Raw genomic sequence first — 23,741 nt, forward strand, 5'->3', positions numbered from 1 at the left:
TTTTTATACGAATTTTTGAATATTTAAACGCGACGAAGCGGCTTTATTTTGAAACTCTCCGACTCATGCGCAGAAGACGCCAGTGTCGTTGTAGAATTTCAGACGGCGGAGCCACGAGTGTCTTCATCTTGGAAATAATCGGTGAAATAACGGAATATCTCGGTTCCGGTCAGCAGCCCGGGGTCGTGTGAGCTCCCCGCTCCGTTATGGGTCCCGTTGTTCTTGCTGCTGGAGCTTTTTATCGGTGAAAAAGTCAAGAAAAGGTGAGACGTCGGACATGAGCTAAGCGGCTAAGCTAGGTGGCTAGGCTTGACGGCTAAGCTAGCGCTGGCATGCATTGTGGTTTCCTGGAGGATTCTGTGTCTGATTTCTGGTTTTATGGCTCAATGTTTACAACTTGTGACACTTTTATTGTAAAGATTAACTGTGTGAGTGTTTGATTCAAAATCTTACTGGAAGTTTTTAACTCCAGGAGCCGAAATATATCTCCAAATTCGACTTGGTTCTGTTTTTCCTGTTTACTCAATGGAATTCCATCTGCAAGTCAACAGATTTTAGGTTTGTTTCTGTTTATTTCTATAAAATATGCAAGTTTTCAACGCTATTTAAATATAGACACGTTGCTCACTTTGTTTTAACGTTTTCGGCTCAAACCAATTATTCCAATATTCTTTATTTTTCTTTAATTAAGCATTTAATTGAGCATTTTCTTTGGCTTTCATTTCAAAAGTCCGAAAAAAAGAAAGTTTTCAAACTCCAGATGCCACAGTTTTGTAGTTTTGACTTTCTTTGCAGCATAAATGATTTTGTTTTAAAAATATTGTCATGTTGAATTTCTTTGGAGTCTAATACCGAAATATAAGATTAAAGTCAAAATAATTTAAAAACTGCAGCTTTTCCACTAAAAAATGTCAAATTTAGCATAAAAATTGAGTTTAAAGTGAAATAATAAATCACTGTAATCTTATATTTCATTTATCAACACAAGATAAATGGAGAAAATAATTTGTGGAATAAAAAGTATGTGAAAGTGGATTAATTCAATAATTAATGTTTTACATGGTTCTATATAAGAAAATAATTAACAGTTGTTGATTTTTTTTTTTTTGTGCCACTCGATCAAAATAACACATATGAGAACATTTATCACCTTTTTGAACCAAACTAAGGAAGTTAACTGCAGATTATTGGATGTTTTTTAGTTGGAGGCTTAAATAAAAGTAAAAACAAACAGAAAGCAACAAATCCTCCAAAACAAGAAGCAGGAGCTAAACAAACTTTCATATTTTAGTTCATTATTAAAATACCTGCCAGAAAAAGGCTGTAACTAACAGTATATATATGCGTATTATTATGTATTCAATGTCTGCCTGCCTCTCAGTTAATATCTTTCAACAAGAACTGAAATTTAAAATGACGTTTTTCTTTACGAGCTGAAACCATAAATCTGAGTTTGTAAAGTAGATTTGACTGAAATGAATGTTTTAGTCATTGTTTCGTGTCATTTTTCTGCAGTAATTTGCCAAAAATACGTAAAAATTTAATCAAATAACACATTATAGACAATCTGTGCTGTAAATAATGTGTTGGTATTCATCAAAAATCCATGTAATACCACAAATATTTGCAATGATGTGATTTTTTTGGTATTATGTTTTATTTTTGTAGCTCATTGTCAAGTTTAAGACAATTAATAGTTAAAAACCAACAAATACTAATTTCTTTATCATGTGAAAACCGAAAGAAGCCACAAATCCTAACAGAAAACTGATTACACAATCAAAAATAAGTAGTTATTTTTCATTTTTAAGCTAAGTTGTCCCAAAATCCTACATATTTTGTTTAATAAATGCGAATGTTGTCTGGTTTTCTTGGTCTTATGTGTTGCTGAAGGAAATATCTTTGGATGTTTCAGTTTAAGAAGTTGCCGTGCTCATTTTTCTGTAGTTTATTGCTATTTAGAGACACTTAATGGAGTAATAACAGCCTTTTTCTGGCATATGTTTTAATCATCGACTAAAATGTGAAAGCTTGTTTAGCTCCAGCTTGATGTTTTGGAGGATTTCCAGCTTTATTTCTGTCTGTTTTATTTTTATTCTGGTTTCCAACTAACAAACATCCAATAATTTGCAGATATTTTACTTAGTCTGGTTCATGAAAGGCGATAAATATCTTTAAATGTGTTGTTTTGACCAAATGACAGTGGAAATACCAACAATTAATAATTACTTTTATTATCTAAAACTGAAAAGGTCATTCTTTATAACTAATGATAGCATTGTAGCTCCATTTTCATCAAATTTTTATTCCAAAAATTGTTTTCTATATTTATGTTCCTGTTGACGAATGAAATGTGTGACTACAGTCAGAAGTTTTGTGCTAAATTTGATATTTTTTAGTGGAAAATCTGAAGCTTTGTGAATTATTGTAGATTTTAATTTTAGAGTTCTGTATTAGAATCTTTATCAGGGTCAGGAAATTTAACATGGCGGTATTTATTTAATAATCCAAATCATTTATGCTACAAAAAAATGTCAAAACCATCATTTTCCCCCACTATAGTCTCATTTTTTTTCCACTGTAGCCTCATTTATCCTCATTATTGTCTCATTTTTATAGTCTCATTTTAGCTCACTGTGGTCTAATTTTTCCTCACTAAAAAGTTGCTGCTGCTTTTCTCAATTTTTTTTTGTATTTGAGGCTTTAGACAGATAAAATAATCCGTCCTTTATAGCTAAATGTTGTGGTTTGGTAGCTACAGAGTTAAACAGCAGGACTAAACCCGGCCGCTCACACCGAGATGTTTTTAATTTTTCATCCGACCTGTTTCCTCCTGTTGGTTTTTTTAGAGGTCGACCGCTTCCTCTTCGACGAAACACGGCGGCGAAGCGAGAACATCATGAAATATTAATCAGCCTTTTATGAGCTGAAGCGTGAAACAGGAACAAAGCAGCGAGAAGCTGAACGTTAATTCATCACAGGACGAGGAATCTGAATGACTTCCTGGGGGAAACCCTGAGAGAAAAAAAACACATTTCCTCTGTTCAGAAAGAAATCAGCCACCAGATTATCATTAAATACTGCCGGTTAAATGAGGCTCAACCTGAGAAGCTTTTTGTGGACATTTCTTTCTCAGTTTTCTTTACTGTGGCTTATTTTTCAATTTAAAGTCTAGATGGAAACATGAAGAAAAACTCAGAGATACAAGAAACACAAATATTTGATTTATTTAGCAAGGATTGCAGAATCACCGTAGCCTCCTTATTCCTCACCGTAGCCTCCTTATTCCTCGCCGTAGCCTCCTTATTCCTCACCGTAGCCTCCTTATTCCTCGCCGTAGCCTCCTTATTCCTCGCCGTAGCCTCCTTATTCCTCGCCGTAGCCTCCTTATTCCTCGCCGTAGCCTCCTTATTCCTCGCCGTAGCCTCCTTATTCCTCGCCGTAGCCTCCTTATTCCTCGCCGTAGCCTCCTTATTCCTCGCCGTAGCCTCCTTATTCCTCGCCGTAGCCTCCTTATTCCTCGCCGCCGTAGCCCTCCTTATTCCTCGCCGTAGCCTCATAATAGCCTCCTTATTCCTCATTGTAGCCATGTTATTCCTCGCCGTAGCCTCCTTATTCCTCGCCGTAGCCTCCTTATTCCTCGCCGTAGCCTCCTTATTCCTCGCCGTAGCCTCCTTATTCCTCACCGTAGCCTCCTTATTCCTCACCGTAGCCTCCTTATTCCTCACCGTAGCCTCCTTATTCCTCACCGTAGCCTCATCATTCCTCATTGTAGCCATGTTATTCCTCGCTGTAGCCTCCTTATTCCTCACCGTAGCCTCCTTATTCCTCGCCGTAGCCTCCTTATTCCTCGCCGTAGCCTCATTATTCCTCACCGTAGCCTCCTTATTCCTCACCGTAGCCTCCTTATTCTCCCCGTAGCCTCCTTATTCCTCACCGTAGCCTCCTTATTCCTCACCGTAGCCTCCTTATTCCTCACCGTAGCCTCCTTATTCCTCACCGTAGCCTCATAATAGCCTCATCATTCCTCATTGTAGCCATGTTATTCCTCATCGTAGCCTCGTTATTCCTCATCGTAAACTGTGACTTCCTGTCGTCTCCAGGTCCAGATGTTTGGTTGTGTTTACAGATGTTGGTGTTCTGTTGGGTAGATGATGTTAAACTGTGACTTCCTGTCGTCTCCAGGTCCAGATGTGGCCGCCACCTCTGCTCAGGCTCCTGTTCATGAACGGCGAGGACTCTTGGATCGATCGGTGGCGGCTCGGCCTGGAGGGATGACAGACATGGAGGCCGGAGAGACTCGTTCCCTCAGACGACACTCTGCACCGTAGAGGCCCTCAGGACTACACACAAGCCATTTTTGTGTTTTTTTGTAACTGTTTTTTTGTAAGTTATTGCCAAGCCATAACCGTCAGGATGAGCTCGGAGGGCTTCCAGTACCGAGCGCTGTACGACTACAAGAAGGAGCGCGAGGAGGACATCGACCTGCATGTGGGCGACATGCTGCTGGTCACTAAAGGAGCTCTGCTGGCACTGGGCTGCAGCTCTGGAGCAGAAGAACGACCGTCAGAGATCGGCTGGCTGCCGGGATTCAACGAGACCACACAGGTACCGACCAATCAGGTGGAGGGTTGGACCTCAGCAGGTCATAGGAGGGTAAGGGTTGGACCTCAGCAAGTCAGGTGGAGATGTTCTGGATGATGTTCCACCTATCAGATTCTACTGATGTTAGACCCTCAAAAGTTGGTGAAATGTCGACCAAAGACTGTATTTTAGTAGAAACATGGATCCATCCATAGATAAACACTTCCAAAAACTTTATAGAGGCACTAGACCAGCCTGGACTGAAGATTTTTAAGGGCTAATAATTATTTATCACAGTTCTAGGCAGGTTTCAAGTCACTTTGTACAGTCTTCATCTTATTTTGGACACATTTTGAATGATTTCAGACATTTTTTGAGTAAATTTTGGTTAATTTAAGTAAGTGTGCAGAAACATTCTGTAAAACAAAAAAATAACTCTGCACATCTACCACTAACAGCTAGACCTCTGTGAACACCTAGACCTCTGTGAACACCTAGACCTCTGTGAACACCTAGACCTCTGTGAACACCAGGTTCTGGTTCCTACCAAAGAGTCCACGTCAACATTTAGTCTAAACATCTTAAAAACTGGCCCTGCGACAGACTGGTGACCTGTCCAGGGTGTCCCCTGCCTTTGCCCGAGTCAGCTGGGATAGACTCCAGCACCCCCATGACCCTAGTGAGGATAAAGCGGTGTATAGAGGATGGATAGATGGATCTAAAAACTGGAACCTTGTCTGGTCAAACTTTAACTCATCAGATTCTACTGATGTTAGAGCCTCAACAGTTGGACAAATGTGGACCAAAGACCAGATTTTATTAGAAATGTGGATATTTTATGTCATTTTGTACAAGTATTCATCTAATTTGTGTAGTGTAAAGGTACTGAGATCCGTAGAGACCTAGTAAAGACATTAACAGTCCATAATTTTGGTTTCTTCATTCCGTCTTCTGCTTTTTTGTGCTTTGTACCAGTTTTAAGTGGTTTTGGATGTTTTTGGGCTATTTTTGATGAATTCTGGACAAATTTCGACTCACTTCGAAGTAATTTTAAGTCCTAAATCTGCTCAAAGTGAATCCAAATCTGAAAGAAAACCCAGAAACTGTTTATATTGGTTTATTTTTTAAAAGCAAACGGCGACAAAGTGCACATTTTCTCCACATATTTAGCCATTTGAACGGAGAATTATCGGTTTACCGCGATGAAAACAGACTTTATTCGTCTTTATCTCCTAAAGTGGAGCTTATTTTTGTGTACCCAACAGGAGAAGGGTGACTTCCCCGGGACCTACGTGGAGTTCGTGGGCAGGAAAAGGATGTCTCCGCCCACTCCGAAGCCCCGCCCAGCCAGACCGCCGTCGGCAGCGTCGGCGAGGACGGACTCGGAGTCAGAGGGTGAGTTACTGGTTATTTATCTGAATGAGAGTCGCTTTTTATGCTGTCGGGTCTCCAGGCGCTCAGAAAGACTCGTTTTGATGTTGGAGTTCTGCAGTCGACCTCAGTCTTTATCTGGTCTTTGATGTGGAACTGGTCAGCTGTGATCAGACCATCAGGAAGATTAGTTAGAGGAAGTTTGGATGACTCAGAGAGATGCTTTAATTAGTCCATGATCTGGTTTTTAGTTCCTCTTTACCTTCAGTTTGTTGTGCAGCTGCTGGAAAAAGTCTGTAAAGTTGAGCTTTAAGTCATAATGGGAAGATTTTTGTGCATTTTTGATGTTTTCTTTGCTTTTCTTTGTCATTTTCTTCACATTTTATGTCAACTTCAGTACATTTAGTGTTATTTTAGAGAGTTTTCTTTTTCATTTTGGACATAATTTGTCATTTTCTTCACATTTTCAGTCATTTTAAGTTTATTTAGTGTCATTGTACACAGTTTTCTTAGTCATTTTTGACAAGTTTTGTCATTTTCTTCACATTTTCAATCAATTTGAGTGAATTTAGTGACTTTTCTACAGTTTTCTTTGTCATTTTTTGTTCAGAGTTTAAGTAAATATGAATGTTTAGTGTCAATCTCGACGGTTTTCTGTCATTTTGGACCAGTTTTTATGAATGCAAAGTTTAGATGAGTCATGGTGACATGATAGCTGTTTTTGTGGCTGTCAAAAGCCTGCAAAGTTGAGCTTTAAGTAATTATTTAAAGATTTTTGTGCGTATTGGATGTTGTCTTTCTGTTTTGTTGACATTTTAAGCCAATTTGAGTACATTTAATGTCAATCTAGAAGGTTTTCTTTGTCATTTTTGACAAGTTTCTGTCATTTTATTCACTTTTTAAGTCATTTTTAATATATTTAGTGCCTTTTTCTAAAGCCTTTTTTTAAATCATTTTGTTCAGATTTCAAGTAAATTTCAGTGTATTTGGTGTCATTCTGGACAGTTTTCTTTGTCATTTTAGACTTTAATTGTGAGTGTAAAGTTTAAATGACTCATGGACACACTTTTGTCCAAAACCGTCTAAACACTTTTGTGCTCCTACAACCTTTTTTCTCGTTATTTTAAGCTGCTGTCGTGTTTTTTTGTGTCACGTTGCTTTGAGGAAACTTTCCGGGCTGAGAAGTGGCTCAGCGTGACTCACACACCTCCACTTCCTTCAGCTGCTTCCTCACAGCAGCTTTAAGTACAACAGCAATCTGAGCTTCAGTTAGTTTTTACCTGAACCCGGTCCTGCTGCGAGGACGCTCTGATTGGTGGAGGAGCCGTTCATCAGGCTGTGGTCACTGACTGAACACATCTGAGCTTTCAGAGAACTCCGGATGTTTGTGATTCACCGTCAGCTGAAGGCTTCTGAGGTTAAAGCTGCTGCTGGTTGGTTGGTAGCAGACGGCTGAGCAGTTAAACTGTCAGACTTCATACATAAAACATGATTATTAAAATGTCTTTATTCACTGCCTTATAATGAAGGAAATCTCTTTAATTGTGGTTAAATTAAACATGAACTAAAGTTTCTGATTAATATTCTCTCTAATCAATACTAATAGATGATCAATACTGTAATCATGGACGTCACAGCAGATCAGGACCAAACATAGAAACACATTTATGGGATTTTGTCGTCAGCAGCTGAATACATGCAGGTTTCCATGGCAACAGGATGCATCCAGTGTGTGATTCTGTAACGGCTTCATTCAGAGGTTTTAGTAATGTTCATCAGCATCAGTTACCATGGAGATCTAGCTCTGTAACATTGGTTACCATGGAGATCTAGCTCCACAGCATCAGTTACCATGGAGATCTAGCTGTAAAGCATCAGTTACCATGGAGATCTAGCTGTAAAGCATCAGTTACCATGGAGATCTAGCTCTATACCATCAGTTACCATGGAGATCTAGCTCTATACCATCAGTTACCATGGAGATCTAGCTCTATACCATCAGTTACCATGGAGACCTAGCTCTATACCATCAGTTACCATGGAGATCTAGCTCTATACCATCAGTTACCATGGAGATCTTGCTGTAAAGCATCAGTTTTTGGCAGATTTTGAAAGAATTCTTTCCAAGCTTCATGTCATTTTGCAGAGGTTTCCATATTTTTGAACCCCAAATTGTATGTATTTTGTGCTTTTTGTTATTTTAGATATATTATAAGCTGTTTTGGAGTGTAGTTTGTTTGTTTTGGACATTTTTGAGTCTCTTTGGACATCTGTTTAGTCATTCTGGGCAGATTTTTCACAAATATTTGTCATGTTTGACCGTTCTTCATTAATTTTGGTCATTTTTTTTGTCTTTTTGAATATTTTCCGAGCTTTCTAATTGCTATAAACTGACCCCAGACCAGTTTCCATCCACCAGGTCTCAGTCTGAATCTGTTTTGGTCATCTTCTTGGTGTGTGTTTTGTTGTCTAGGCTTCCTGCTGCCGGACCTCCCGGATCAGTTTGGACCTCCAGACTCGGCGCCGCCCTCCTCAGCAGACTGATGGAGGCCGTGGAGTCTAAAGGTACCGAACCAGAACCAGAACACGTTGGAGTTCTGCTGCTTCTGCTGACGTCTCCACAGTTTAACTAAACCTTTTCTTTATGTTTGGGCCTCTACCTTTCTTAGTCCATTTTCCCACAGCTGAGACGTCTTTGAGCTGCATTTAGAGCTGAACAGGAACCATTTTAATGAGTCAGTTATTAGCTTCAATAATCGATAGATTGATTAAACGGTTCAGAGTTGTGACATGCTGCGGGTCTCCAGGCTGATGCTTTGGGTCTGTGGTTCTCGTTCCAGGTCTAGACAGTCCTGGTCTGTATCGCAGCGTGACCGGAGGAGGTCTGGACTCTCGGCAGCTCTCGGACTCGGGTCAGAACCTCGTCACACCTGAACAGACCTGCAGACAGGTAGAGAGGAGCAGCTCAGTGACCTGGGTGTGTTTGTTTTCAGACCTGGAGCAGCTGGAGGTGCCGTCCCTGTGTGATGGGGTGATCCGGTTCCTGCAGGACCTCCCCGGCCCGGTGCTGCCGTCCTCTCTGCAGACCGACATGATCCACGCCGTCCAGGGTGAGCAGAACCTCCTCAGGAAGCTCCTCAGAGACGACCTTCAGCTCTAACTGTGTCCCGTCTGTCCCTCAGAGGTCCGAGACCCCGAGGACTGCGCCCAGGTGCTGAGGGGCGTGGCCAACTCGCCCACCTGCCCCGCCCAGTACGGCCTGACGCTGCTCAGCGTGGTCCGACACCTGGCCCGGGTCTGTCTGCACGGAACCAGGAACCAGCTGAGCCCCCGGAGCCTGGCCGAGAGCTTCAGCCCGCTGCTGTTCAGACACACAGCTGCAGGGTACGCAGTGTATACACAAGTACACTAAATACACAATATATACAACAAGTATACAATATATACACAATACACACATTATAAACACACAGTTACACAATATAGACACACATTAGACCCACATTTATACACATCTACATTATGATCACATAGTGCAAATACACACACATGCCTGATTGTGTGTGACGTTGTGGAGTCTCACTGTGAGTCTGTTGCAGGTCTGAGTCCGGTCTGGATCCACTGGTCCAGGTTCTGGAGGTTCTGATCACCAGCGAGCTCAACATGAACCAGGCAGCACCAGGTAACAGACGCACACCTGAGGTTTACCTGGACACAGTCACATGACCCATTGGTCCAATCACAACGCAACGCTACCACAAAGAGATGTAAAACGACCACAAAGAGACACAAACCAAGCACAGAGAGACATGAAGCAACCATAAAAAGAAGCAGAACAACCACAAAGAGACACCAAAACAACCACAGGTGATGTCATAGAGCAGGAAACCATAAAACTACAGAATAATGTAAATATATATAAATATATCTCGTTTTTTGTCTGTTTGTGTCGCTACCGTCTGATCAGAAAGGATTTTTTTTTTTGAGAAAAGATAGAAACTGGATTAATAAAATAGACTCAGCCTCGTGCCGTTGAAACCTTCGGTGGGGTTTAGGTTCAGAGTTAAAACGGACTCAGTTTGTAGAAATGTTTGTGGAACGTTCAAGCTGCAGCCTCACGCTCTGAAGTGGGTCAGCTGAAACCATGACATCATCTGGAGATGCAGCACAGGAGGGGAGGGGCCGTTGCCTCGGTGATATCGCTGCCGTCGCCTGATTGGCTGGGGGCGGCGGTGATGTCACACATCTCCAAGCTGCTCTCCTGAGCTTTGAACCGAGGCTGAGAGAGGCAGAGGAGGAAGTGGCGTCGCTGAAAATGAAGACCTGAACGGAGACGCATAGAGGAGATCCTGAACCAGAACCTAGTGGAGGAGATCCTAAACCAGAACCCAGAGAAGGAGGAGATCCTGAACCAGAACCCAGAGAAGGAGGAGATCCTGAACCAGAACCTGGAGGAGGAGGAGATCCTGAACCAGAACCTGGAGGAGGAGGAGATGTAGGTTCCTCTGACCGGATCGTAGCAGAACATGAGATCCAGACCAGACGCTTCAGTTCTCCTCTGAGTTGATGGTTCAGATCCTTCATGGATCCAGAGGACGGAGGCCGAGCCGAGGCTTCGGGCCGCCGGGACAAGATCCTGTGTTACATCCACATGCAGAGTCCAGGTAGGGTTGGTTAGACCAGGACCTGGAGGGGACGCCTCTGAGACGTCACCACAGCTCCCTGACATTCTGTGGAAACTGGATTTTAATTTCAGCTGAAAGTCTGTCGCAGGGTTTAAGGTTTTTTAAAATTAATCTAAAGGATGCAACCATTAAAACTGATCAAATAAAAACAAAAATATGGAAAACTGTCAACAGGAACTAAAGAAAAAAGCTTTTTTATTTTTGCCTTTTATGCCATACATTTTTTTAAAAAAGCAAGAAAATTTAAACCAACAGCCACCAAAATAAATGAAAAGAACGGACACATTTTAGGTTTTCTGTTTAAAACTAAAAACAAAAAGGTGGAAAAACTGCAATGTTTTTTCTCTTTTCAAACCAAAAACTAAACAACAGAAGACTTCAGTTTTTCTGTTTTACACCAAAGCAAACCAAAACCAGGAAAGGTAGTGGTACGTTTTCTTTTTTACACAGAGAATACAGGGGCTCCTCAACATACGTTGGAGTTCCGTTCCTACGGATCGATGGAAGTCGATTTTCACTGTGAGTCGGAACTCTGGTGAAAATGTAAACAAAGCCGTTCTGTGCATCACGCTATGATCAGTTCTTCAGAAAAGTCATGAATACCAACGACCAAAGCAGTCTTCTAGAGACGTATGACGACGTATTCATCCGCTCCGATCGTCATCTAGTTCCACGTAACGATGAAAGGTCGATGACGTCGTAAACCGAGGACCTCCTGTACAAACCCTAACCCTTTTTACCGTGTTTATGAATTCCGTCCTGCTGACAGAAGACATTAATCTGGTGGTTTTAGTGTCTTTAATGTCATTTTGAATCTCTCTGTGGTTGTTCTGCATCTCTTTTTGGTCATTGTGTGTCTCTTTTTTTGGTTGTTTTGAGTTTCTGTGATGATTTTCTGTCTCTTTGTGGTCATTTAGCGTCTCTTTGTGGTCGTTTTGCATCTCGGTGGCTTCGTCTTCATAGTTTCTCTTCAGACCAACGTCCATATAATGTGTTGTTTTTTCAATTCTGTGCGTTTGTTTCTTCCAGCTTTACCTCCTAAACCCGTGAAGTCTTCGGCTCCGGCGGCCTCCAGCAGCTTCAACAACAGCATGGCGCTGCAAGACGCTGAGTGGTACTGGGGAGACATTTCAAGGTAACACCAGGAGGACCAAGGACCCTCAGACACGGTGTTTGGTTTGACGTGGTGGTGTTTTACTGTTTGTTGTTGTTTTTGTTGGTTTAATGTGTTGTTGTGTTTGTTGTTTTCAGAGAGGAGGTGAACGAGAAGCTGAGGGACACGGCCGACGGTACGTTTCTGGTCCGAGACGCCTCCACCAAGATGCACGGAGATTACACTCTGACTCTGAGGTAAACTTTTGCTTCTAATCCCCTCATGTCATTCATGTCATTTTAAAACATTTCAGTTCATTCTGAAAAGATTTAAGTAAGTTTGGATAATTTTTGAGTCATTTTGTAAAGATTTCTGTCTTTTCTGGCAACTTTTGTGTAATTCTGGACACATTTTCTGCAGTTTTTACATAATTTTTGAGTCATTTTAGACATTTTTTAGGCATTTTGAATGATTCTTGAAGCATCCTGGACAAATTTAGTGTCGTTCTGCTAATTTTCAGTCATTCTAGATCATTTTAAAGATTCTGACTGATTTTGGATCATTTTCCAGTCATTTGAAACTATTTTCATGTCATTCTAAAACATTTGTCATTTTAGATAATTTATGGAAAAACTTCTATAATTCTGGATCTTCTTAAAGTAATTTTGAAACATTTTGAAGCATCTTGGACAATAAGGGTTGGCAAGCAGAATTTCTATAATTTTGACAAAAACAGGTTGAGTTTTGTTTTCCAGAATGGTCTAACATTCCCCTGCAGCGCTGTATTTGTGTTGTGGGTTAGACCACTCAGTCAATAAAATCTAGACCATAAAATATTGCAGATATTGTATAAAAGTCAGTTTGTTTTTTTGTGGGTTTGACCACTCGGCTTCTTATCCTTCAACTAAGACTGGACCATCTTTTAAAATGGCTGCCATGTTGATATTTTCTGTGGTTCTTTTATGTAAGATAAATAAAATCACCTTCTTGTTGCTCGTCCTCCAAACAAAAGCGTTGATTGGCTGCTGGTTCTCTGTCATTCTTCAGGAAAGGAGGCAACAACAAGCTGATCAAGATCTTCCACCGCGAGGGGAAGTATGGCTTCTCCGACCCGCTGACCTTCAGCTCGGTGGTGGAGCTCATCAACCATTATCGCCACGAGTCTCTGGCCCAGTACAACCCCAAGCTGGACGTCAAGCTGCTATACCCGGTGTCCAAACACCAGCAGGACCAGGTGGTGAAGGAGGACAGCATCGAGGCTGTGGGCAAGAAGCTGCACGAGTACCACCTGCAGTACCAGGAGAAGAACCGGGAGTATGACCGGCTGTACGAGGAGTACACCAGGACGTCTCAGGTACGTCAGGAAGCACCACGGGGTTCTGGTTGTCCTCGATTTCTTTCCTACTCCCTCACTTAAGCTGCGTTGTTAGCTTCTTCCTGTGATTTTAGTTTCTGCCTATGGCTTTAAGTGTGTAGTTTGTCTTTTTATGGCTGTATATTTAGCTGTTTTCTATAACTTTAACTGCATTTTAGCTTCTTTCTATAGCTTTAGCTACAGTGTTAGCTTCTTTCTATAGCTTTAGCTACAGTGTTAGCTTCTTTCTATAGCTTTAGCCACATTTTTAGCTTCTTTCTATAGCTTTTGCTGCATTGATGGCTTCTATCTATAGCTTTAGCTGCATTGTTAGCTTCTTTCTATAGCTTTAGCTACATTGTTAGCTTCTTTCTATAGCTTTAGCTACATTGATGGCTTCTATCTATAGCTTTAGCTGCATTGTTAGCTTCTTTCTATAGCTTTAGCTACATTGATGGCTTCTATCTATAGCTTTAGCTGCATTGTTAGCTTCTTTCTATAGCTTTAGCTACATTGTTAGCTTCTTTCTATAGCTTTAGCTACAGTGTTAGCTTCTTTCTATAGCTTTAGCTACAGTGTTAGCTTCTTTCTATAGCTTTAGCTACATTGTTAGCTTCTATCTATAGCTTTAGCTACATTGATGGCTTCTATCTATAGCTTTAGCTGCATTGTTAGCTTCTTTCTATAGCTTTAGCTACAGTGTTAGCTTCTTTCTATAGCTTTAGCTACATTGTTAGCTTCTTTCTATAGCTTTAGCTACATTGATGGCTTCTATCTATAGCTTTAGCTGCATTGTTAGCTTCTTTCTATAGCTTTAGCTACAGTGTTAGCTTCTTTCTATAGCTTTAGCTACAGTGTTAGCTTCTTTCTATAGCTTTAGCTACATTGTTAGCTTCTTTCTATAGCTTTAGCTACATTGATGGCTTCTATCTATAGCTTTAGCTGCATTGTTAGCTTCTTTCTATAGCTTTAGCTACATTGATGGCTTCTATCTATAGCTTTAGCTGCATTGTTAGCTTCTTTCTATAGCTTTAGCTACATTGATGGCTTCTATCTATAGCTTTAGCTGCATTGTTAGCTTCTTTCAATAGCTTTAGCTACATTGATGGCTTCTATCTATAGCTTTAGCTGCATTGTTAGCTTCTTTCTATAGCTTTAGCTACATTGTTAGCTTCTTTCTATAGCTTTAGCTACAGTGTTAGCTTCTTTCTATAGCTTTAGCTACAGTGTTAGCTTCTTTCTATAGCTTTAGCTACATTGTTAGCTTCTATCTATAGCTTTAGCTACATTGTTAGCTTCTTTCTATAGCTTTAGCTGCATTGTTCACGTGTTGAACCTCGTCCTCCTTCTCGTCTTCGGCCCTCAGGAGATCCAGATGAAGAGGACGGCCATCGAGGCCTTCAACGAGACCATAAAGATCTTTGAGGAGCAGTGCCAGACGCAGGAGCGCTTCAGCAAAGAGTACATCGAGAAGTTCCGCCGCGAGGGCAACGACAAGGAGATCCAGAGGTGAGCTGTTACCATGGCAACGGACACGGAGACACCCACACAAACACAGACATGTAGAGAGAGATATGTTCATACACACACACACACACACACACACACACACACACACACACACACATATATACATATATATATATATATATATATATATATATATATATATATGTATGTGTGTGTGTGTATAAATATATATATGTAAGGATGATGGATGCCTGGTTTCCATGGCAACAGAACCTTGAGGAAGAAACCTCCTGCTGCTGAATCAGAGTTCACTTTAGATGTTTCACACCTCGCTGCTGGTTCTGTCTCAACCTGAATAAAACATTTTAATATCATTTATCAGCACCAATCATTTATTAAGGCGATGTAATACAGCAATTTAAAAACTCTTCCTAGCTGAAAAAATACTTAAAAATCAAACATTGAAAATTAAAAGTAGGTTAAAAACAAACTATTAAAAAATAGTGAAACAATAGCACCTTACTACCAAAATAAATGCAATAAACGATACGCGAGAAATACAAAATAGGTTATAAAACAAAACTATTAAAAATGGTTTACATAGAGCACTTTGCTACCAGAAAAAATACATTAAATGATATATTAAAAATATAAAGTAGATTTTAAAAATGTGTAATAAAATGGGTGAAAATAGAGCACTTTGCTATCAGAAAATATACTTCAAAAAAATTACATTAAAAATAAAAAATAGGCTTAGATAGCTTTTAAAAATAATGAAAGTCTCTCACCTTGCTACTAGAAAATGTATTTTAAAAAAAGATGCATTAAAATAAAATAGGTTAATTGTTAAAAATTGTGAAAATAGACCACCGGCTACCAATTGAAATACAGTAAATGGTACACAAAAACTACAAACAAGGATTAAAAATCTGTTGAAAAAGTGAAAATCTAGCACCTAGCTACCAGAAAAAATGTACTTAATGCATTCAATAATTAAAATAAATTAAAAACGGTGTAAATATCGTGTCTTGCTACCAGAAGAAACACAATAAACAATACGCTAAAAATACAAAAAATTAAAAATGTTAACTTTTATGAAGATTTTGCTGCAGAAGGATGAACAGCAGCTCAGAATCAGAAGATGGTCTTCATTATAAGGTCTTAGAACAGAGTAAAATCATCGTTTTTCTGTTTCTCTGAAGGATCATGGAGAACTACGACAAGCTGAAGTCTCGGATCAGCGAGATCGTGGACAGCAAGTGTCACCTGGAGGTGGATCTGAAGAAGCAGGCGGCCGACTACAGGGAGATCGACAAGAAGATGAACAGCATCAAACCAGACCTGATCCAGCTGAGGAAGACCCGGGACCAGTACCTGATGTACGGGACGACTGGACATGAAGCACAGTGAAGCCTGGAGATGCTTAGATACTCAGTCTGATGGTGATTCTGTGTTTTCAGGTGGCTGACGCAGAAAGGAGTCCGACAGAGGAAGCTGAACGAGTGGCTGGGGCTGAAGAACGAAACCACAGAGGAGTAAGTCCACCAGATGCTGTTTATCACTGCTTACATCCATAAAAGGGTCATTAAAGTGCTGTGAAAACTGTAGTTTCTGCTTGGATTTTCCAGGTGGCGCTATGGAGCTATTTTCGCCCACACATGTACTATTCCCCTTAAATATCTAATTTTTCGCCGGTCCTGATGTACGTGCAAATTTTCACACGTTTGAGTATTTTTAGGCCTTGAAAATTTCAATTTTAAATGTGACAGAAAAATTATGAAAACACATCCGTGCTGGTCAATCAGTCAAAATTTATTTATAGAGCACTTTACAACACTGAAGGTGACCAAAGTGCTTTCCAGTTAAAAACAAATAAATAATAATAATAATAATGGTCAGAGAATCTACCTGTGTCCACCAGGTGGCGCTGCAACTGAGAGTGTATCTTGGTCTGTGGATGTGATCATACTTGTAAAGTCTGAGGCATATAATGAGTGGTAGTTGAGGAATAAGGTGGTTATTATTGCACCTGTGTGAGGTAGTTATTCACAGGAAGCGACAACTAACATGGATCTGTTGTGAACATTACAGGTGAAGTAGGGCTGGGCGATAAATTAATTCGATTAATTCGCATTTTTAAAACCTGACAATTTGAAAATTTGCCAAATCGTAAAATCGAGGCGAGCTTAAATATATAAAAATACAGATTCTTTTTCTGCCTTCCACGACTTGTGCACTGGCGTTTGCTTCCACCTCTCATCTCCTTCCACCAAAACACTCACCCCCCTGTCATGGCGGACAGAACAGCAGACGAAGAGTTGGTCGCGAGAAAAGGTCCTCATGTTACATCGATTATATAGAAGTGGTTCGGCTTTGACAAGACTGACACAGAACAAACTACAGTCATGTGCAAGGTTTGCAAAAGTACAGTGAAAACGAAGAGGAGCAGCACAACTAACCTCTTTCAGCACCTCGGACAGAGGCATCCTAAAGAATGGGAAGAGTGTGGCATGGCTAGCACTAGCCATAGCAAACAGACCGCAAAGAAACAACAAAAATCCATTAAAATCGTAATCATCCAAGATGACTAAAAAAAATCGAGATTTTATTTTTTGGCCATATCGTCCAGCCCTAAGGTGAATTTAAACGCGACTTTTTAGGGTTGCTAGCTCTCCTGTTTTTAGTGTAAACACCAAATTATCGCTGAGTCACTGACGGATCTCCTCCCCCTCTTAGCGAGTACAGCATGGTGGAGGATGAGGAGGACCTTCCTCACCACGACGAGCGTTTGTGGCGTCTGGGAAACATCAACCGGAGCCAGGCCGAGTCTCTGCTGAGAGGGAAGAGGGATGGAACCTTCCTGGTCCGAGACAGCAGCAAACCGGGCTGCTACGCCTGCTCTGTGGTGTAAGACTCCTGTTCATTCACAGCACCAAAAACAGTAGTAAAAACAAGTTAAACAACTACAAAGGGACACAAAACAACCACAAACAGACACAAAACGACCACAAATAGATGCAAATGACAACAAGTAGACACAAAACAACTGGAAAGAGACACAAAACAACCAGAAACAACCGCCACTACATTAAATATACATTATTTTGCCTTAGAATTTGAATTATACTTGAAAAACATGCAAATTCAGTTTCAAAATGTCAATGACTCCAGTTGAGCATTTCAGATCTTCCCTCTAACATCTCTGCGATGTTTGTGTGTCCTCAGGGTGGATGGGGAGGTGAAGCACTGCGTCATCAACAAGACCAGCACCGGCTTCGGTTTCGCCGAGCCCTACAACCTGTACGGCTCCCTGAAGGAGCTGGTGCTGCACTACCAGCACACCTCGCTGGTGCAGCACAACGACTCGCTCAACGTCACGCTGGCCTTCCCCGTCTACAGCCAGCAGAGACGGTGACCACGACGACCGCCACCACCACGACCAGCGCCACGCCTTCACCGCCTACCCGACCACGTTTCCCTGTACGGAAAGCCGGAAGTCGCGGTCAGTTGGTTAAACTGTGGAGCAGTCCTGGAGCTTCAGCGCTAAAATATTTAACTGTGAACGCGTGAAACTTGAACTCTGACGAGGAAAAAAACGAGCAGCTCCACGTGAAATTTAAAAGACTTTACAGAAAAACTGAATATCATCGGGACTGCAGATCCAAGACGAGGTTTTCACGTTTCAGCTCGGCATCACATGGGAACCTTTTAGTTTATCAGGCTGATGTTGTTGAAGTCTTTCCTCCATTTACTTTCTAAATGATCAACTGAAAACCAGATGCAGCATCTGGATGATCAGTCACTAGTAGAAATCCAGTTTAAAGAGTCACAATACAACCACAAAGAGTCGCAAAATGACTACAAAGATGCAAAAAACAACCACAAAGACACACAAAACAACCAGACAGACGCAAAAAGAATACAACAGGACATGAAACAACCGCAAAGATGCAAAACAACCACAAAGAGCCACAAAACGACCACACAGAGACCTAACACGACGACGAGACCCAAAACGACTACAAAAAGATCCACCACGACAACAGAGACACAAAACAACCACAAAGAGGTGCTAAAGCAACAAAACCAGTCTCTTGTACCTGGAACGTCTTTGTCTGGCCAAAAACAAAACGTCACCATGTCTTCCGTGACGATTAATGATACAAAGACGTGACAAATTAGCATTTTCCCCATGACTTGTGTGGTCACTACAAAATGCATGGCACTTTTGAGCTTGAAAATATCCAATCAACGCTTTTTTAAAAAAGAAATTACTTAAAAAATGAGACGTCTTTTTCTGCCTAAAGCCCTTCACTGCTTCAAGCTAAAGGACAAAATACAAGTTCAGGAACATTCTCCTTCTCCAGAGCTCATCAGTTTGAGGACAAAAGTCACTTTTTAGGCCCAAATCATGTCTGTTAGCTACAACAGCCTACTTAATTACTCTCATAAGTTAATCGATTATAGATTGATAGTTAATAATTATCAATCCCACCCATGTGATTCTGACCTGAGTCTGTAGAGAAACCAGAACCTTCATCAACTTTTGGCTGCGTCTGATTGAAACTGATCTCTTACTTTAATCAGAACTACAAACCAGAACTACAAACATGGCCGACGACGATGATGATGATGTCAGAGGAAGAATGTGGGCAGAAAACACTTGACACTGAACTTCTGCTTTAATGCGATTTTGCTCAAATTCAGAGTTTAAAGGAATTTCATTTGAAAATTAAACGTATTTGATTGAAACTGAATTCTGTTGCTCGGAAACTTAAGTTCAACTCTGCTTACATCCATATAGAGGTCTCAAAATCCTAAAGTCAGTTTACATGGGCAGAAATATGAGGTACAACAAACTGAATTAACTGAATGTGAATTGTTGAAATACTTGAGCTTGAATAAAAAATGAGCTTGAAAAGCAGAAACTGGATTTGAATATTGAACGCCTATGAAGAAGGTGGACTGAGTTGGATTTACAGTGAGGCTCAAACGGTGTTTCAAAGTAAAGCTTTGAGTTAGAAAATATCTGATGGAAGTCAAATTCAGTTTTTTGCACATTTATTGTAATGGTTACATTATATTGGAATTTTCTAGTGGTTTTAAGTTCCCTGAAAGCCACTGGAAACCATTCCAATATCACTCCAAAAGGCAGTCGTCCAACAGCAGTCCATTGACAGCATAAAACCACTCCAAAAACTGTTCAATAACTAGTCTACAACCTGTCCAAAAACCAGAATAAAACCAATCTACAACCAATCTAAAATCCAGAACAAAACCAGTCTACAAGCAGTTCAAGAACTATTCTAAAACCACTAGAAACCATTCCAATATCAGTCCAAAAGCCAGTCTAATACAAGTCCAACAGCAGTCCAAAAACCGCTTGAAACACTCCAGAAACTGTTCAGAGTAGTCTACAACAGTTCCAAAACCACTCCATAAACCGGTCTACAAGCAGTTCAAGAACTAATCTAAAACCATTAAACCATTCCAATACAAGTCCAAAAAACTAGAATAAAACCCATCTAGAAACACTTCAAAAATCCCTTCAAAATCTGTTCATACACCAGTCCTAAAACCAAAATAAACCAGTCCAATACATGTCCAGAAGCTCCAAGATAAAACCAGTCTACAACCAGTCCTAAACCCCCTCCAATGACCAACCCCAAACCAGTTCAAAAAGTCCAAAATCTGTCCTAAAACCACTAGAAACCACCCCAATACCAGTCCAAAAACCAGTCAAATACAGGTCCAAAAGCAGTCCAACACCTGGATGAAAGCTAACATATGTACGCAATTGTGATTCAAGTTGAGCTAATTCAAATCTAATTGATGGAAGTTCAGTTTCAAGCGGCCCAGAAGAAGCATTTTTCTGGAAACACTGTGAGTGAACGAGGTTTGAAACGAGGCTGATCAAGGCTTCATCTCCAAAGACTCGACTTTCCCTTTGCTTCCCTTCAGGTTTGTTTTGTTGCTGGATTTTAAAGAGTTGTTTGAGCGGACGGACGAATAGATGACTTGTTTTATTGCTCACCTTCCCCAAACGTCAGGATCCTCCGATCTCCTCATTCTGAACAGAAAAAACTGAAACTATAAAATCAGGATCTTTGGAGCTGGACTTGTGGACGTTAGTCTTCACGGATTATTTCTTCTTCTTCTTGTTTTTGTGACCCGGTACAGGAAGTGAAACTGTGCGTCCGTTGTCATGGAAACCACCCGACAGCCTCCGGTGTTGTCCGTTTATTCAGGCTTCCGTTTTTCTGACTTTCTGGGAAAAAACTCGCTTGAAATTGAAACCAAATTAGTGAAACGAGGAACAAACGCTGGATGACGTGTCCGGAGCTCTGACGAATCAAACAGAAGGTTTTATTTCGACGTTCTGCTGCGTATTCGTTTTCTTCTGGAACCTCCTCAGACTTTTATTCATCATATTCAGTCCAGTGTTTTCACATCGGAGGTCTGTGTGCTGACTGTTGGAGCCAGAAATGAAATAGTTTCATATTTTTCTCATCGGTTTATCGATTCCTTCCCACCAGAATGAACTCTGCAGCTGCACTCGTTGATCAATGCACTTATTGATTTCTAGATGTTCAGATCACAAAATGGTGTTCCGATACTAAACGACACAAGCGCTTTAGAGGAAACTGACCGATGTTTGCTTTAAAAAGTCACCTTAAAGGTGAGGATGACTATTGGCATTTTTACTTATATATTTGACCAATTATCACAGTTATCATGGATTCGTATTCTAATCAGTTTAATAAACACACGACTCAAAGAATTAATCTTAAATTTAGACTCCTCATCCAAAAACATCCAGTGATTTTTCTCATAGAAGTTACTGGATGTGGAATAATTATTATTTCTGTTAATTACATTTACAGAAAACTTCCAGGTTTTTTGAATTCCAGACCAAAAGGTGAGGATTTCTCACCTCATTTCAGGGACTATATTCTCACTGTTTCTCATTTTTAATTGATTATCAAACGTTTGAATTCAGATGTTCTTCAGGTGAATAATTTAAGTCAAACCAGCTGTGAAGAAATTTTGTTTTGACCCCAACAGAGCAAAGAAATCTAGTATTACCTAATAATGAACGTGAACCTCAGTGGGCCCGGAGCAGAGCCCTGAGGAATGCCACAGTTAATACCGCTGCTTCATTTTCAGGTTTAATTCATGATCAATGCAGAAATAATCAAAGATGATTAAACCGAGGTCGCGTCATTCCAGCTTTAAAGTCATTCCACAGTTATTAAAAACATTTATTAGTAGTTTTTCTTATAAATGGAGCTCCTGTTATTAATTTATTTTCTGATTCGTTTCTGGCCTCAAAGTGAAAGAACATTCCGACTGAAGGCTTCGTTTTTGGCTATTTTTCTTTTCATACAATTTACAAGATTTAGTGTTTTTGCTTAAGTCGTGCTGCATAAATATATGACTCCTCTTTATTTCAGCATTTCCCGACAGTATTCTGAGCTGAAAACAATAAAAATACTGACTGGTATTTTTTAAATTCTTGGTATCGGTTGGTTTCGTTGAGCTCCTTCTCGGTTCCTTTCAGAACCACATTTCTGTGTTTTGTTTGGTTTTTCTCAGTGTTACTGAAAATCTGTGTGAATTCCGTGAACACTGTATTTTCTGTATCAGAAACCTGTTTTTTTTTTTCGTTTGTTTCTTTTCTCCTCTCTTTGCTTCTCTTTGCTCATGATGTCGATGTCAGAATCCCAGACAATAAAGCACCAGAACCTTGAAGCTGTTGGACTTTTCCATCGTCCTCCTTCATTCAGGAAGTTATTTTCACATAATAAACAGTCATAGGAACTCTTTTACTGTCATCCTGTCAGGAAATGCATCATTTGGTGTTTTTGAAAGTCTTTACTGAGTTTTCAGAGTCCAAGCTCCAGAGAAAGAGAAATAACAACAAACCAAATAATACAACTCGTGCTTTCCATGTAAATGATATGAGTTTATTTGTAAGAAATGAAAGTCATTCTTTAAATGATGAAGCAGTCAAAGCAGTAAAATATGTAGATTGAAATCATAACATATTTCTCTTCTGTTTGTCATTCAGAAGGTTCTTTTGGTAGAACAGAGTCCAGAACTGGATCAACTTTATGGAACTAATATATGTTCAGAAAATTAAAGGATTACAGGATCCCTAAGATGCACACAGCTGCACAGCAACTGAAAACCAAACATCCCATAATACAGAAAACATGAGCAGAAGCTGGAATACAGGAATCAAAGAATTAAGTCTTGAGTTCCGCACCAAAAACATTCAAAGAGGAAAGAGATCATCATCAATCATTTATATGTGAAACTGAATCATTCAACTCCAATAATTTCAAGTTGAATTCTCTGCATTTGTTCCTCATTTGAAGACTTTTTATCCCTCATCATTGTTTCTTTTATTGTTGTTTGAAGGGAAACAGACAATAACGGACATACTCTATGTACTAATTATGGGATATGCTATGGTTATTAGCCGTTTCTTCATGTGTTTAACAACCTGATTGTAATATGAAGTAGCGCTTATCGTATCCTCAATGATTTTCAAAGAAAAATACCAGAAGGTCATGCACATTGTGGAAACTCACTCTGCATTAGAGGTGCCACGAACATTCGATTTTTTTGTCAATAAATCAACTGTTCCAATAATCAGGTCATTTTAAATTGGAACAACTCCGCTTGAGTCATGATTTATGAAGGAAAAAAGTCTAAATTTTCTGATTGCAGCTTACTTAATGAACATTTTCTTGCTTCTTTCCTCCTCTGAAAATCTCTGGCCTGAGGACAAATCAAGACATTTGACATCTTGATCTTTAAGAGGCGTTGATCTGTGTTTTTCTTCTAACGAAATAACTGATGGAATCATGGAGAAAATAAGTTTTCATGCTGTGCATCGACCTTTCACGGTGTCTTTGTTGTCGGACTCATGTCACACTCCAGCAGCAGAGTTTCCACTGTTTTCTGTACATCTTTAAAAACAAACACCAAATGACCACATTCGCTGTCATCGCTGGTCCAGCCTCTCAGTGCAGTTTTCACAGCAGATCGGTTCTTTTCAGAGAAAGTCAGGAGAACCTGGTCAGACAAGCGCTGGCAGTCCGACACCGTTACCGACTGTGAACTCACGTATACGACGTCAGGAGCCTTGTCCTGTGCACAGTTATCGATGGAGACT

General features: G+C 40.2%; 1 protein-coding gene across 1 annotated transcript; it reads left to right on the forward strand.

Annotated features, from left to right (window-relative positions):
* The first annotated feature begins 57 nt into the window (after positions 1 to 57).
* Positions 58 to 22,309, forward strand: LOC110964163 (phosphatidylinositol 3-kinase regulatory subunit alpha-like). Its single transcript, XM_022212792.2, is given in 17 exon segments — positions 58 to 263; positions 4,186 to 4,608; positions 5,850 to 5,979; positions 8,429 to 8,482; positions 8,485 to 8,520; positions 8,796 to 8,867; positions 8,949 to 9,065; positions 9,138 to 9,339; positions 9,555 to 9,637; positions 11,670 to 11,775; positions 11,892 to 11,990; positions 12,781 to 13,087; positions 14,454 to 14,596; positions 15,760 to 15,936; positions 16,018 to 16,092; positions 17,294 to 17,464; positions 17,783 to 22,309. Coding segments are annotated over 16 exon segments (2,154 nt in total). The 5' UTR covers positions 58 to 263; positions 4,186 to 4,416; the 3' UTR covers positions 17,973 to 22,309.
* The last annotated feature ends 1,432 nt before the right edge of the window (positions 22,310 to 23,741 follow it).

The sequence above is a fragment of the Acanthochromis polyacanthus genome, chromosome 7, assembly GCF_021347895.1.
Source record: "Acanthochromis polyacanthus isolate Apoly-LR-REF ecotype Palm Island chromosome 7, KAUST_Apoly_ChrSc, whole genome shotgun sequence".
In the NCBI taxonomy this organism is placed as follows: domain Eukaryota; kingdom Metazoa; phylum Chordata; class Actinopteri; family Pomacentridae; genus Acanthochromis; species Acanthochromis polyacanthus.